We start from the raw sequence: 16,228 nt of genomic DNA, 5'->3' as shown, positions 1-16,228 counted from the left end.
CCAAGTTTGTCTTACTATGAAGCAGCTGTTTCAGACACTGAAGTAAATAATAAAAAGTAAGTTTTTGAAACTCAAGGCGGGAGGAGAGGAGGGAAAGGGGGAAATGACAGTTGTAGTTACTCCAGTACACGTACATCCGAAGGAGCAGCTAGTTCCCCTGTGTGCTGTGTGAAGAATAACCTGTTCTTCTCAAAGGCTGAATGTGATCAATATCAGAATTTAGCCACTTCGATAAATAGAATTAACTGGGCAAGACTTTCCTGGTTTTGGGGGACTGTGGCATGCCGGTAATCCGCAAAGCGCATTGTCCCTGGCTGGTATGGTTACAGGGCAGCAGGGTGCACTAACTCGTCTTTATTTGCTTTGGAACCAAGTATGTTTTAGGAACTCGCAGAGAAATAAGTGGTGGATCCAGATATAATAAAGGTCTTGTGTCTGCCAGCGTGTCTCTCTGTAAACTGTAGCTGCTGGGCCCCGTGCCAGATTTTTTACTTCGCCACCTCATTCCACGGGGACCCGTCTGGGCACAACGCGCCTCCCGGCAGCGACAGGCCGGATGAGCAGGTGGCAGTGCCGAGCGCTGGCGGGGCGCCCCGCGACCCCCACCTCCAGCTGCAGAAACCAGCCCGCCCAGCTTCCTCGTGGGGTTTGCGGATGGTACCAGGTGCTTTTCAACACCTTTGCCCTATCCTAGTCTGAAAAGGTGCCTGGGTGCTGCCAGCGCTCCTGGGTAGCTGAGTGCCTCCCCAGGCTGGCCCCTGCCACACCGTGCTGGGGGCAGGAGAGGGGGCTCATCCGTGGCTGCTCTGTGCCCCCTGCATCTTGGGAACGGCAGGATTTTGCCCCCAGCGGAAAATCTGGGGGCTGCATTAGTTGCCCCAGTGATGTTTAGAGACCTACAGGAGATGCCACTTGGCACTACTGGTGTGAGGAGGGGAGTTTTAACCGCTCCTTGCGGCCGAGCCCTTGACCACTTCGTGCTTGTATCTATGTAGGAGAGGGTCTCAAACTCTGAGGCAGTTTCTCCCTGCAGACCCTTTTGTGGGAGAGGGGACATTTAGCCAAGAGCAAACCTTGTGTGCTTTGATGGCAGTGGGAGATTGGTGGGCTCACAGCTGAAAGCCCAGAAAGACCAAATTCACTCCTCAAAGCGGATAAGGATCTTTGCTCCTCGAGGGGAATGTTGTTGTCATGTATTATGATAGCTCATGTCTTCTTTTAGCTGTTTAACTATTGAGACTGCTGGTTTTGTAAGTGACTGGAAGCAATACAGACGTTGCAGAGACACGGTCCTGAAAATAAGCTGCTTTTACTGTTTTAAAGTCATCTGTATTTGAATCTGCTATTTTCTTCCTGCGGTTTTTTACTTCCAAAGATATTGCTAGCAAGACTTGTAAACTGGAGGGAATTACATTAGCAGAATGGGAAATTCATATAGTTAGCAGTGCCATGGTTGACTTGTCTTCTTGGCTTACAGCACAGTGATATTCTAACTGGCAGCAATCTAAGTTGGATTTAAATGAATGTGAGTCCAAACTGGCGTGTAAAATTCAATTAAATCACCATGTCAGCTCCTGTATTTGCACTCTGAGAATTGTGGCTAAAATAGGTGTTAATGCTATATATTATTACAGAATAATGAAATTTCTGGAGTCAGTGTCCTGGTAGAAGATAATCAACCGAGATACAGATGTAATGAAGTCTCATTTTGAAATGCAAAGCTGGTGCAATATCTAGCAGAAAGTTAAGTTAATCAATAATCTAATTTGATATTTTAACTTCTGAGAACAGGCTATGCATTGGACAGATTTAACATAGTTTGAAAGATAATGTGAATTATTAATAATATACCTAGACTGAATATCTCTATCCATCCATTCGTTGTGAAAGTGGGGGATTTGCTCCTAAATATTTAACAATAGGTACAACAACAAGGTTATTTTCTTCTTTTCCAGCCTGTAGGAGAAATAACATCATTCTTTTGAGGCATTTTTATTTACACATAGAAATGTATTCAAGGGAATCTAAGCTGGAAAAATACATGTGAGTTAGTTCTGTAGAAGAAGAGATTTCAGCTTGAGGTTGGTTGCTGCACTGATGGGTAACATAAGCCAAGCCCAGATTCTGTATAGGCTCTGTCTCCTGCATGTCCTAAGCATGGAGAATTTTTTTAACGGTGGAACCCAAGTGTGGTGGGAGACCACGGCCGCAGAATGACAGTCTGTCATTTAGACAGAGCCAGCACAAAGTATCAGTGCAGAGACTCTGAGTTGGACTCCATTTTACCGACTGAGAGCAGAAGGAAGGCAGCTCACAAGATAAGTCAATGTAGTTCCTCAAGATATATGGCTTCATATAATGAGCCGGATCCTAAGCAGAGAAGAGCATTGACAAAATAGCCTTTCTGCTGCTTTTGGCATGCCCAGTCCTACTTGCAACTGGGGCTGATTCGGCTCCCCAGGTTCACTGGAACATCCTCAGACGCCTGTAAAACAGTTTGGTAGCCCAAGATTGCCAGAGTTCTACTATTATTCTTATGCTGAGATAGGAATCAGGGCACTTAAAAAGCCTCTTGTGCCTTCTGAACTTCAGGAATGGAGCAGGGTGACAGATACTGGGACCACTGAGATGCAGCAATGAAACTTGGAGCTCACAGATGAGTGAAAGTGGCTGGTGTGTGACTGGCCAGCTGAGGCTTCTGGACCCATGTCTTATAGCGGTTAAGAAACTGAAGGGAAAATGTGAAGCCATTTTCTTTCTTCTTTTGTTTTTTCCATGCTCTGCTCTTCTGACCAATCAATATTATCTACTTACACAGTCAGTCACTTGGCAAATAACTCTGGGTATTTACTGTTCTGCAGGAAATTATTCTTTCGGATTGATCGTCCTACTTGCCTCTTCTTTTTTGCAGTAGAGGGTTTGTCATACACCTGCTATCCTTCACCCTTAAGTCTGAAGGTCTCAGTCTCTCCTCTCTCCCACCTTTCATGTGAGTATTGCATTCTTTAGAAAGTATTCCCAGAAAAAATTACTTTGACTGCTGTGATATGCTGGAGTTTCTAATATCTCAGAAATATACCCAGATGGAGGGTAGAAAAAAGAATTAAGTGAACAAGTCAAGGAACCTACTAAGTTAAGACAAGATGAGAGAAAGATCAACTAGAAAGAGATCCTACTGGTTCAGCCTAAGCATATTAAAGCACTGAATCTTTGCTATCCTGTCCAAAAACAATTTAATCTCTTTCCCCCATCGCTAATTTTTAAATAATCCTCCATTTTTCTACCCTCATACTATGTGAACAGGACCTTCAGAATTTACAGACTTCAGGCAAAAATAAATGCTGTTCTAGCAGTCTTCTCAGCTTTCTTACATCATACGGAAAACTGCATTTGTCGTGAGGTACCAGGACTCTGTAAAGCTAATGTCACTGTGTTTCATCATAGCGTCATTAAAGACAGATTACTCTTGTTGGCTGTTGTCAGATAAATACTGTACAGAGCTCTGCTTTGACTCTCGTAGTGTTTTTAACCAGTCAGTTATGATATTCCTTTCTTTCCGTGAATAAAATAGTTTGTGCCTCTTTAGGTGCAGAGGTCATTTTGCACACTGGGTGTAGCTCCTAAAATGAGCCAGAGAGGAGGGGATATGGGCATGGGGGAACAGCTTCAGGAACTGTTAGGGAACCACTCCCAGCTAGTTAAAAAATTATTTCCATGTGAGCTAATACTATTCCTGAAGCTCTTGGTAGAAACAGAGTTCAGTATTATCTAGCTACATCTGGAAAGGCTCTTTTACTCAAAGTATAACATTTATAACATGTATTCTAGAAGCAAAATGGAAGCTCTGGTTAGCTTTCTGTCTAGTTCCCAGAATGCTCCTACAGCTCTCAGGTTTTTTCCCGGCTGTTAGCATCTGGATTGTAGGAACAATCAAAAGATTTAGATGCAGTTGTACACCCCTTGTAATTTTTAATGAGTTTGCTGAATAACCATAGTGAATATGTTTTCTGCATGGACAATTCGTGTGTGTGTGTGTATATGTGTGTGAGTGTGTTACGCTAAATGTGTTTTATGGAAAGCATTAGAGTGCTGAATGCATATATGCTTTGTATAAAGCTCTTTCTCAGGTTACTTATGTCTTCACAGCAGTATAGCTTGACCTAGATTTTATACCTGATGGAGAGGCCAGAGGTCTTTGTTAAAATACATATATATTGCTCAGCCCAGGCACTGATTTTCCTAAGGAGCTGAGCTCTATCAACTTTCACTGAAATCACTGACCACCACATAAAATTGTTAAAAAAAATGTAACTTTTTCTTTTTAAAACTTCTTATATAAGAACATCTGAAAGGAGGTGCAACGTGTGGGTTTTTGGATTGTCAGCAATATCCAGAATTTTAGAAATAGCAGGCAAATTAAAATCTATCTTCCCTGATTTTTCTGGTGGATCTTCTGAAGGTCTGAGTGAGTTTTATTGTGTGCATAACTATCCTTATTGAATCTGATTAAAACATGCACCTTTTCCCCCAAATCCCTTCTTTCAGTCTCTTGTGACATGACCGGCTCTCCCTCTCTAGGTCTCTACTTACTGTGGAATTTTCCAGGGCAGACAGGGCTGTTGTTTTGAATGTAAAATATTCTGGGAAAATACACTCCCCGTTTTCAGTGGCTTTTCTCCATGATGAAGAAATCTATAATAGGGCTTGTGTTTTTCCTTTCCTTACTTTTCAGATTTCATACTGAAAGGGAGTTGCTGCTCTGCTTTCCCGTATTGGGCATTCTCGGCTCTGCTATGCCACAGCAGAGGTGAGTGGGTGCTCCCCTCTCACTGCAACACGTGGAGCACTGAATACAACCTTCGGTGCAAACTGCCAAAAACACTCTATTTGGGAAAAGTGGAATGTTTAGAAAACAGCTTTTAAGAGTGACCCTTTCAGAGAGATCTCTCGCCATTTTTGTTGTCTAAAAAATATCAGGCTTTTTTTGTGGCTCTCATATTTTTGGTCAGTGGGTCTTCCTGAGAACAAGTCATGTGATAAAATCTAATTTATGTGTATATATACTGTTAAAATAGACAACCACCAAACGTGATGCCTCCAAAAACTTTGTAAGTAAGTGCCTCAGCATAGAAATGTTAGAGCAAATATGATGTGAAGCACAAATGAGACATATCATTTTATTTAGGTGTTAGACTGAAGTACTGAAGGAGTGACCTATGAGACAAAGCCAGTATTTCATCTCAAGTTGTGCCCATGTGCACTTGTGCCTGAAGTCAAACTTTCAATAAAATAATGGACCCACTGGCTATAAAACACAGAGGGGAATTCATTTTGTGACAGCTTTATAGTCTCTGCACACCTCAGTAAATCCACCATTGTTAGGAAACTGATTTTTGTTCAATGCCTGCTTAGAAAGAGTAGAAGAACTGCATTTGGAAAGTGCAGGGAAGAGAGAAACACTTTGCAAATATTTATTTGTATTATTTTCCTTATTGTGCATAATTCATAGGCATTGATAGGAAAATTAAAGCAGCCTATTGTCCATTCCTTCCTATCTTCCCCCCAAAACTGGAGTAGGAGTGAATAAGTGAATATGTGGAGAAGATCACTCTGCTAGCATTTTCTGATATTTTTACTAGGCTTCTGAATTGGGTCAGTCTAGTGGGAGTCTTTTTTTTAAAAAAAAAAAAAAAAAAAGGCAAATACTTTGGGAGAAAGAAGTCCGTATGTTGTGGTGAGTACTAAAGTTAGTTAAGATACTGTGATAGAGGCATCTACAATCAGATTTTCTGATGAAAGTTGAACGATAATAGGCAGGGGCTTGAAAAGTGGGAGAGGCCAGGGGAGGAAGTACCGAAAAGAAGTACCCAGCTTTAAAACTAAAATTAATCTAAATATTTGGAAACAGCAGATTTAGTAACTCTCACTGGCTCAGCATGTGTGTATATGTTGTGATCTCAGGCCAGCACTTGCTTATACTAAACAGCCTATTACTCACAGGTGTCTTTCTGTGCATGAAGAGGTACCATTTCAGTATGTGCAAATGTGACTCCTGAAGCTACAGCTTCTGTAGGCAAATCTTTGATAAATGTCTTTTGAAGATGGCCCTTGTTTCTATGACAGCCTTAAGAAAATAGAGAAGGGAAACTTAGTTTAGCTTCCAGTTATGGACTTCAAAAATAATATTTCTACTCTTGTTGTTTACGGCCTTTAGCATTACCTTGTCACTGAGGTTTATTGCTAGAATCTGAACACTGCAAACAGAAAATCAAATTGCAACTTCCATCCTATTCTTCTCCTCTCTCTTAAGCACCTATAGTTTTTTATGATCCTGATACACACAGTATAAAACACCTCTGATTGTTGGCACAAATGGGATGCTTTGTGTCATTTAGATGTCTTTAAAATTTAAAGAAAAGTCAGAATGAGAAAAATACTGAGTTATATTTTCTTTCAGTACTCTGATTTTTGTATAAATGTTAAGCAGCTGTTTAAACTGGTATGAAGAAGCCACGATTTCAAAGGTGGAACATACCCCGGGAGATTGGAAGTAGGGGAAACTATATAGATTGATTACTTCCATTTCATTACAGGGAAACATTTTGGAACTGAGATCTGGACAGAAGACATGAGTGCACAAAGCTCAGGCAGTAATACAGTATAGCCTCTGCAAAGTTTTTGTTCCAATTAAAATTTCCCAGTAGTACAAGTTGTGGCTGGACCCAGATTTAATGCTCAAATCCAGACCTTGGGCTGCCATTAACGCTCCAGGGTTTCTATGCCTAATATTCAGATGAGACTCAAATAACTGCTTTAGGGAACCTGCTACTGCACCATGATTCAGTGTCCAATGTTGTTTCTTACTCTGGAGTACTTGAAAGAAAAAAATCTTCACTTTCTAACTAATTGGTATAAAGGATAATTCTTTACAACTAGGAACAGGATTTTGGAACAGGAGAAGGAACATCAAGGACTCTAAACTTAGTTTTCCATTAAGAAATTTTGTACTGGTGCTCAGATGGGAAAGCTCAGATGGGAAGGCACTACCAATTCTGTAAGTGATGAAAATAAGAAAAAATCCCTTTAAAAAAACCAAAAACTTTGTGTCACGTAGGTAGTGAGACACATTTTGTCACAGCGCTGTCAATGCTGCCTTTGTTATGATTAGAGGCCTAATTTGCATATACAAAAACGGTGGTCATATAAACACCCCTTTACCTTATTACTACTCATTATGGATCTTTTACCTAAAATGACTGTAGAGCAGAGGTTTTGCAGACTTCTGGGCTATTTTTTCGGTGTAACTAGTTTGCATGGATTTTAAAGGGAGGAGGTGAGACCAGAGAATTGTGTGAAAAATATAACTATTTAGGGGAAAGGGCAAAGTGTGAATCCCTGTGATGGCAGGCTTCTTAGTGGACTGGGTTAGTCCCATTTATGCAAGCAAGCCATTCACTAGAATATTTGAGAAATAGTGAGGACAGGGGTTTTTCAGGCTGGTGATAGGTTTAACACATCTGGTGGTCTTGTTGATGTCAGTATTTTCCAGCCCAAGGGAAAACACAGCCTAACATAAACTGCATTAGGGCTGAGGCACTCAAATGGAAAGCGTTTTTATAAATCAGTCTATTTCATGGAATGAAAGGAGAAGACCCACCGTGACATGCTAGGATATAGGTTGTTAATTGCTCGTCATAACAATTCTATTTCCTCATTGAGCTCTCTCTTCTCCCTTACCTCCTCTCCCTATGAAATGATCTTGTCAATATGGAGAGAGCAACCCTGAAGAATCTGTAATTTAATGACAAATTGCGGTTGCCATGGCATAGAGAGTTCTGATTTTATATTGAAAGAATTTCGTAGTCTTCATTTGCATTCCCTGACCCTCTCTAAACAGTTACAGCAGCTGTTAAGATTTAAACAACTAAAAATGCTGTATTATTAAGAAGAAATTAAAGGAAGTAAGCAGCTTACCACAATTCTAGCTCAAAAAACCATTCTCTGGCAGTTCATAGGAAGGTGTATTTGTATGCTGCTAACATCCCAAATTGGCTTAAGTTAAAATATACTGGGGCAAGATTAGACTGAAGGCAAGACAGTGAAAAAGAACTGAAGTTGTCCTTTCACTGTGAACAACGTGAATTTTCATCAGTTGCTAATATGTCATAGAAAAATACTACTCCGGAGCCTGCTATGCAAGCTATTGCAATCTCCTAAGTAAGACTTCTTCATAGAAATTTCTTGGCATCTATTTAATTCCCCTGTATTATTCGACTGAAATGTTTGTTGCTAGGCTTGTTCTTGTTCTGTCTTCAGTGTGTGAACAAGAGAGATGTTTTTCTCCTCCTTTTATTTTAAATTCTTTGGTTTTGTGGGTGGGTGTAATAAAGTTTCATAATCCTGATGAACTGATAGTAACTAGCGTGAACTTAACACAAGAAGAGGCAGGCGGTAGCTAAACTTCTGTTGTTAGTTCTCTCAGGACACCTACTGCCACCGTTCAGCAGCCTCTGCTATTCTGATCTTAGATGTCTGCAGGACAGATGCTGCAAACTGCATTGCAGCTAACCCAACCATTTTGTTGAACGTGGCGTGGTGCAATCTGGTGTATGACCTCACCAAGCACATTGGCCAGCCTTCATGCTCCAGTTTTAAAAAGTTTAAAACTGTGAAAGCTTGGCTCTTGACTCTGTCTGCCCCTTTAAATATCCTGAGCCTGAGCCAGACTTCAGGGGAGTACAGGTCAGGAGTGAGAGTTTGGATTTCCACTTACCTCTGTTGTTAGAAGTTGTAGCTCAGAGTACCGGGGACAGACAAGAGATCCTGGGATGCTCAGCTTGTCTCAAAGCCATGGAGGCTTTCTGCCCTACCTTGTGTGCTTTTTTGGTAATCCTTCCTCCCTGCTGTCCAGTATGCCAGTAGTGTTTTTGTCTTCTCTTCCCTTTCCAGCATAGTTGTTTCACTGTATATTTTACCCTGGATCATTTTCACAGCTGTGGTTAAAATTTATCTCTAGAAGAAAATCCGAACACCAGTTTGGGCACCAAATGCTTCTAGGCACTCCTAAACTTTAAGAGATGCCAGTCCTGCTGGCTCTCTGTGGTTTGGGCCTGTCCTGAATCACATCTCCGAACTTGGTTTGATGATTTCACTCCTGCATGGGTGAACTTCCAAACCCTTATTTTGATAGTGAAGGTCCTTTTGCTCAGAAGGAAGCTTTTCACCCTTAGCACATGGCAACCATACAGAGTCCATAATCCAGTGTTAACATGAAAGTCCTAACAGTTTATCTACTTGGGTTTGTAGGTACTTATGTGCCTTTGATTCTTTTTAGTTACTCTAGAAAAAGTAGAGACCAAGCAGCTTTTTGGGGGAAAAAAAAAAATGCTATTCTTATAGTTCTCTCATGGATATACAGGATGTTGTCACCATTTATCCCCTTCTGCACTGGAACTAACAGTGAACTACCCCCATTACAGTGTGATTACAGTTTGTAAAGTGGGTGGGCCATAACTGCATCTTCAAAACTCTAGGAGTGTAGTGGGCTAAAAAGGTTCAAAGGCCAAGCATCCTTAGTTACAAGGCAATACTGATCAAAGAATAGTTTCTTTTTTCTGACTTCTCTTTTAAGATTCTCCAATTTGCCTCTCAGGATGATAGGCCAGTTGATAAACAGACTTTTTCTCATCAGCTGCTTAAGAGATGGCTTCATGGTACAAGGTATGGTCTCTTTCTCAGTGCAGGCTGTCTCCTCAGGAAGGTCAGTCTGCATACTTGGCATAATACTGTTTTTCTAGCCCACAGCAGTCTTAAAGGCTGAGATTGTTCACCCGACTGTTTGGTTATTATTTGCTTTTTTCTAGCCTACTATACCTCATGTGGGGCAGAGGAGGAGGCAGAAGTGCATGAAAGTCTTTTCGTCTCTAATGTTTGACATATAGTTTTGTTATTCTAACCTCCTTCATACATCTTAGGGGTGGCAACAGGATGGGAAATAACTGTGGAGAGGTAGTTTAATAAACTTCTCTGCTGTACACAGTCCATCTCTGAACTTCAAGATGCTTGTGTTAGTTCATCCAGTCTCCAAAAATATATTGCTGTTTCTGCTTTGTATTCTTCGGTGACTGAGTCACTAAAGATTGATGATTGAGTTCCTAGTGATTGATGTGGCCTAAACAAAACAAAACAAAAAAGCCCACCACCTGCCCAGAGATATTAAGTTTCCTTTCTGCAGGGATCATATCCCAAACTTTTAACTCACTTTGTAAATCCAATTGTAACTTCTTGGGTACCCCACTACACAATGGAAGTTGATGTTCATGCCATTTTGGCATGCTGGGCATCACGCTGTGACCAAAATGGGTTCATCATCATGCATTTAAGAACAATATTTTTACTGCTTGCAGCTTCAAAGCAGTGATAGTTAAATAGAAGATATTACATGAGTCTAGTAAATTGACTTACTGTCAGAATATTTGACCAACTCTCAGGACATGGCTGATGCTTAATAAGAAACCTTAGCCTTAATTTTTTGCTCTTATAATAAATTTCTTCCCTGAACATGCTCATGTTTAAGAGCCAAAGTATACACAATGTCCTAGGCAGGGTCCAGAGGCTGCCCAGTAGTGGTTGTGCAATCTGGATTCCACTTAGCATCAATCAATTTCCTGGCCGGTCCAATTGAGACATAAATTATTCCCACATTGGGAAATATGGATAGTTGCAACCAGTAAGTGCACACTTACATAAATTAGATATATACCTTTTATAGACACTTATCAGAGACAAGCATGAGCTTGGATTTTTGGTTAGATGAATGAGACTTCCCCAGGGAATCAATCCCTTGCTGGAAGTAGTCTTTTTGTGGAAGGCATTTTAAGTGAGGTTACTACTGTGCTTTGTTACCCTGACAAAATCCTCCTAGGAATTAGGTAACATTGTTTGTCTGTAAGAACACCCAAAATGTATCCAAGAGCTAAATTGACTTTTATCTCCCAGAATTATCTTCTGAGAACCCTTCTTGCAACCTCTGCAAAACCAGATTTAGCATTATGTCCTTCCTCCAAAGTCCTTCCTACCTCCTCCCTTATGAGTAAATAAAATGATTTTAGATAGGTAAATATCGCCTTTTGGTAAGAACAAAGCCGCAAACTGTTGTAGGTTTGTAACCCTCCTTTTAGTCTTTCCATTTCTCAGTGAAGCAAACCAACCCATGTGAATGTCAAGTACTCATAGGAGAGGAGAAGGAGGGAAAAGCTATTACTTCTTATTTGCATTAGGGAGTAGCGCCCAGAGACGCTGAACAGAGAGAGGCTCCCGTTATGCTACAAGCTGCACAGACATGTGCAAGAAGCAGTCTGTTGCTTTAATGTTGCTCTAATCAATATGTGTATATATTTGGTAAGTATAGTGTATGCTGCCACAAAATTGTTGCATGTCCCCCAGTAGCCCTCCAGGAAACGTGTTAGTGCATTTACATCTCTTGTTCACATCCTCCAAGGTCAGAGCTGTAGGAACAGGAGGGTGAGCTTAGATTTATTTGGGAAATTGACTCCAATGTCTCTTTGTCTTGTTTATCTGGTATCAGTTCTTGCTGATGATGTTTTGCGAGGGAATTTCCCTTAGGAAGTAAGGTTTTTATTGAACTGGTGCTTCTCTGAAATATGTATAGAGAAAAATAACCCTGGTAACATCAGGTAGGGAAAAATAACTCCTTAAGAGCTCCAGCATGCCTCTCTGAATATTATCACATGCTGTGTATTACAGGGAAGAATAAAAATAAGTAGGAATATTATTTATATGGAAACACATTCTCAGTATATTTTGTTACTCACAAAGCCAGTATTATGAGAAAAAAGCCTTCAAATGCAAGGCCAATTTTATACCTGTACTTTTATATGAGAACTGAATTTCATAGCTCTATAATGCAGAAATATGGCAATCAGCTGTTTAAATATTTAAATAATGAAAAGCTGTTGATAACATGGGGAGCAATGTTCAAACACTATAGGAAAAGCAGCAGAAAAATCTGCTGAAAATGTATAATTACATAATTTGCTAAGCCTTTGTATTTTGCATTGACGAGACATCATCTTGTGTAGATATGTGTTTGCAAACGAAGTCAGATGTTCATCATTTGATGCTACATTTGCTAATTATAATGTGGGATCCACTGCAGCAAAAAGCCTCTACAGTGAATAGAGGCTCGCTGTAGCTCAAGAGTAAGCTGCTTCTGTGTTTGCAACTCACTTCTCTGTGGACATGGGCCCATTTTTCTTTATTCAGTCTCCAGAATTTTTGACTCCCTGTTTCAGTTCCAGCTTTTGGCTCAGCGTTCGTTCTTAACTCACGTAACACAGGTTTGAAACTCAGAGTCTTAGGAGTGTCAGGCTCTACTATAGCAGTGAAGTCCCAATCTGTTTTAGTGAGATGTTGAGGGTCGCTATTGGAAGGTTATATCAAATCTCCTCCTTCAGATTTTGACTGATAAGGACAGGCAACGAAGAAATCTCCCACTCATCTCCTCCTATTTCTGCTCATAGATAGCCATTCAAAGCCTTTGAACTCCACCTGCTTCGTTGGACTATCAATGGCTTTGTGCCTGTACTTCCACTGGGGGGCTATTCTCCCTGCCCTCCGTAATGATCTATTTCAGAGCTTGGATTTAGAAAGTCCAGCAACCAAGACAAGTTTATCCTGTTAGCAGGGATGAAAAGAAAAGAAAACACCCATTCTTTTCATTCTCTTAACCCCTTGAAAGTCCATTTTAAATGACGTTGGTAATGCAGGAGTACTATACTTTTTTCCCTCCTTTCCCCAGGCTGCTTGTCTTATTCCTGGCTAACCTTTTAACATAACAAGCATGAAAATTTTTCTTGTTGTTGTTTTTAGTGGTGAGGCTCTAAGACTCCTGGAAATGAAGGAACCCATGTTCACCAGAATGTAGCTTTGAACCAATATTAGCACATCCAGATTACTGAGCTGCTGTGAAGGATTTGGTCTAGCTTGTGCCTTAGTAAGCAAAAGCATAGTTACTTTAGGTGGACAAACCAATGTGGGGAAACTAAAGTGAGCTTTCTGTTATTTTATTTACCTACACTCAGCTTAGGTCCTCAGGAAACCTCTGACCAGTATTTATTTGAAGATGACTCTGTCTAAGATAATATTATGGTTAGAATCAAAAGAAGCAGAAAATAACAGATTTTCTTTCTGACACAAAGTGAAAGACACTTTTTATATCCCCAGCCTAAAGAATCTCTTGAAGAGTAACCCAAGATAGGACTTGGAAAGTACCTGTTATGACCTCTGCCAAATAATAGCTAGAGATCTAGCAAATCTAGTTATTAAATGAGCCGAGCAGGAACAGCCTGTTTGAAACTGTTTGGAAATAGTTGCAATACGCTCTGCAGAGGAAGAAAGAAGTGGGGATTATGAACTGCAGTCACTGAGGCATCAGGTCAACTAAGTCAAATCAGACACCAGCAGTGGATGGAGCACTGCAGGAGAACCAGGAGTGGAAACATCAGTGTTGTCAAGACTCATATGCTGTTCTTGGCACTCGGCCTGCTCTCGTTATTGTTACTTTGCTCTGCTTTTATCTGATAAATAAGCTCCAGGGTAATGTCTAGAAAGACAGATGAAAGAGAGTTCGACTACCTGCATAACTGCTATGCAGTGCAATTATCACATAAGAATTATCTTTTTAGAATTAATATAAAGTGGAGCTAATGGAAACTGTGAAGCTAATGGAAACTGGTAGCATTTTATGGACTGGGACACATAGTAATGCCTACAGTAACAGACCATGCGTGTGGGTGTTGAGAGAAGTATCAGGGCTGGATTCCCAGGCAGATTCAAGGAATGGCATTTAGACAGTCCAGACAGTCTAGTCTGTAGCTGAACTGAACTGGCACCAGTTGCTGAGGCAGATTGCTTAAGTGACCCAAGAGGGACAGCAGAGAATAGCTTTCCAAATCCCAAGAGCAGAGGGATCCTATTGAGGGAAGCCGTCTCAGCAGTCAGGGCAGTTCTTTCTTCCATGTCAGTGGACTGAAAAATATCTTTATTTTTCCCTTTGCAATGAAAAGCAAAAGCTAGCTTATGAAGGGCTGTTTTAAAAGTGGAAGAGCTTCAGGCTTCTGAAAGTTTAATCTTCCAAATACGTAGTGATGGCCCATGAAACCAAAAGTTCTGCAAAGAGACACCCTACAGTTTCTCTCTTGCATCCTTCTAAAAGGTGAATGCTGATTTGGGATGGAGGAGAATTCACTTGCTATTTCAAACCAGGGGAAGATGCAACTTGATTTATTTAATTCCGTAACCATATGGTCTCTGTCTGTTTTAGTACTGAGGAAGTGCTGCTTCTTCACACTGAAATCCTGAAGAGGCACAATCAACTTCTCACCGGGACAGAAAGCTTACCAGGAGCAGGTTAATTAGGCTCCTTCAGGTGGGTGTTCACAGGCTTCTCTACTGTGTCTTTCTAGAGGAAGCTAATTTTGAGACAGCACGCTCTGTGAAAGGGGTGAGCCTTGACTGAGCTGTGCTGTGGAAAACAGGGGAGAGCAGCATCTTATATTCTTTAGGGTTTCTGGGGCAGTAGACCAGAACATGACTCCAGTATCTTTCCACAGTCTGTCTTGGCTGCCCTTTCTTGCCTGGTGAAGGAAGGCCTACATTTGCTTGAGATTTGATTCTGAGCTCAAAGACTGGGTTTGCAAATGGCTTTTAAACAGTAGCCAAAAACTGTAGTTTGTGCATGTGTATATGAAGGTGCGGGGGAGGGAGTGCTGCTCCCTTGTGCAGTCACACAGAACAAGCCACAATCTGGCATGCTCTTGGTTATTAATAGCTAGAATATGGAAGTAGGGCAAATATCCATCCTGATTTATCCTGACCTGAATAATCCATATAGTCTCCGGGCCATAGAATAGTGATTCTGTCTCTAGCTGTCACATTCCTGAATTTTAGAAAGTGATATCTGTGACCATTTTGTGTCACGATGATCAATGTCACACTAAAGAGAGAAGCCCACAGGCAGCCGGGCGAGCGGTGAGAGCGCCGCTTGATTAGGGAAGCACTGGGGTAGTGATCCTGCTCCCTGTCACTCTGCGCTGCCAGAGAAAACTAGTCAGAAGATCCTGAGGGAGATGTCACCCTGGCCTGGAGCTGCTCTGCTGCGGAGGAGAGGAAGCCAGAGAAGCTGTAGGAGGCAGATGGCATGAGGAGGAGAGGAGTCAAAGCACCGTGAAACAGCAGGGAAGGAGGCAGCAGACCTTTGATTCAGGGTTGGGAGCAAGAGGGGGGAGAGAAAGAGGGAGACATGCAAAATCCCACACCCATGTGGTTAACCGCTCCTAGGTAGGACCAGAGTATTCTGCAGGAGCAGAAGCTGATGAAGGGTGCCGGGCTGTTGAGATTCCAGGAATGAAAATTAAAAGAGCGATGAGACACAGGAAAGGCTCTATGGTGACACTGGAAATGAACCTTTTTTTTTTTCCTTTTGTTTCTGAAAGTCATCAGTACATTGAATAGCATGTTTTTATTCAACTCCCAGCTTGTAGTATGGTGTTTTTCACACCCGATTTTTGAAATCCTGGCAAGTTTTTTGACCAAATGTGCAGATTCACCACTGTGGCCTACTTGGGTTCCTAGCATGTGAAGAGAGACAAAACAAAAGTGAATTAACTGTGATAAATCCAGTAAAGAAATCTCTGGGACACAAATCAGACACCCTCATTTGATCAGATTTCCCACTGCCTTCCACACGAAATGGCAGAATGCTAGAGTGAGACGTGCAAGTTTAAAGAAAAGGGTGCACATTTTCATCCTGTTATTCTGCTGAATGTTACTCTGGTAGCAATTTTCTTCTCCTGAATAGACACACAAGAAAACAATAAATATTACTGATTGTATTTTAGAAACTACAGGCATTAGTTGGAACAGAGGCCTACATACTAGGGGAAAAATGAGTATATGGGGGAAAAATCCATACCCAGAAGTATTTAAAGCCTAATATCAAATCAAGACACAATATAAGAAATAATAGTAGCATGAAATTAAGATGACAGCACTAACAGAGTGCTATTCTTTAAGCCAGCTAATGAATAATTTGGTATCTTCAAGTCATGCAGCATCTCATCTGTACCGTGGTATGCTTCTCTTTTGCTTTAATACAAATAAGTAAATAAAAGAATGGCTTCCACCAAGCTGATTTCTGGAGTTGTGG

General features: G+C 41.1%; 1 protein-coding gene across 6 annotated transcripts in view; it reads left to right on the top strand.

Moving 5' to 3' along the window:
- Positions 1 to 16,228, top strand: part of CDKAL1 (CDK5 regulatory subunit associated protein 1 like 1) — a 563,996-nt gene that overhangs the window by 494,472 nt on the left and 53,296 nt on the right. The window contains exons 16-17 of one of the 6 annotated variants that reach the window (XM_068931685.1): positions 2,862 to 2,989; positions 14,345 to 14,449. The exons of 4 other annotated variants lie outside the window; for them this stretch is intronic. In XM_068931685.1, coding sequence (XP_068787786.1) covers positions 2,862 to 2,882 — 21 coding nt within the window. In that variant the 3' untranslated portion in view covers positions 2,883 to 2,989; positions 14,345 to 14,449. The remainder of the gene's footprint in view (positions 1 to 2,861; positions 2,990 to 14,344; positions 14,450 to 16,228) is intronic. One more of the 6 variants, XM_068931686.1, reaches the window with a different exon arrangement.

Source organism: Struthio camelus, chromosome 2 (assembly GCF_040807025.1).
Source record: "Struthio camelus isolate bStrCam1 chromosome 2, bStrCam1.hap1, whole genome shotgun sequence".
NCBI classification, from domain to species: domain Eukaryota; kingdom Metazoa; phylum Chordata; class Aves; order Struthioniformes; family Struthionidae; genus Struthio; species Struthio camelus.
The sequence above is the reverse complement of the archived record's forward strand: the minus strand, read 5'-3'. Positions and strand labels throughout refer to the sequence as shown.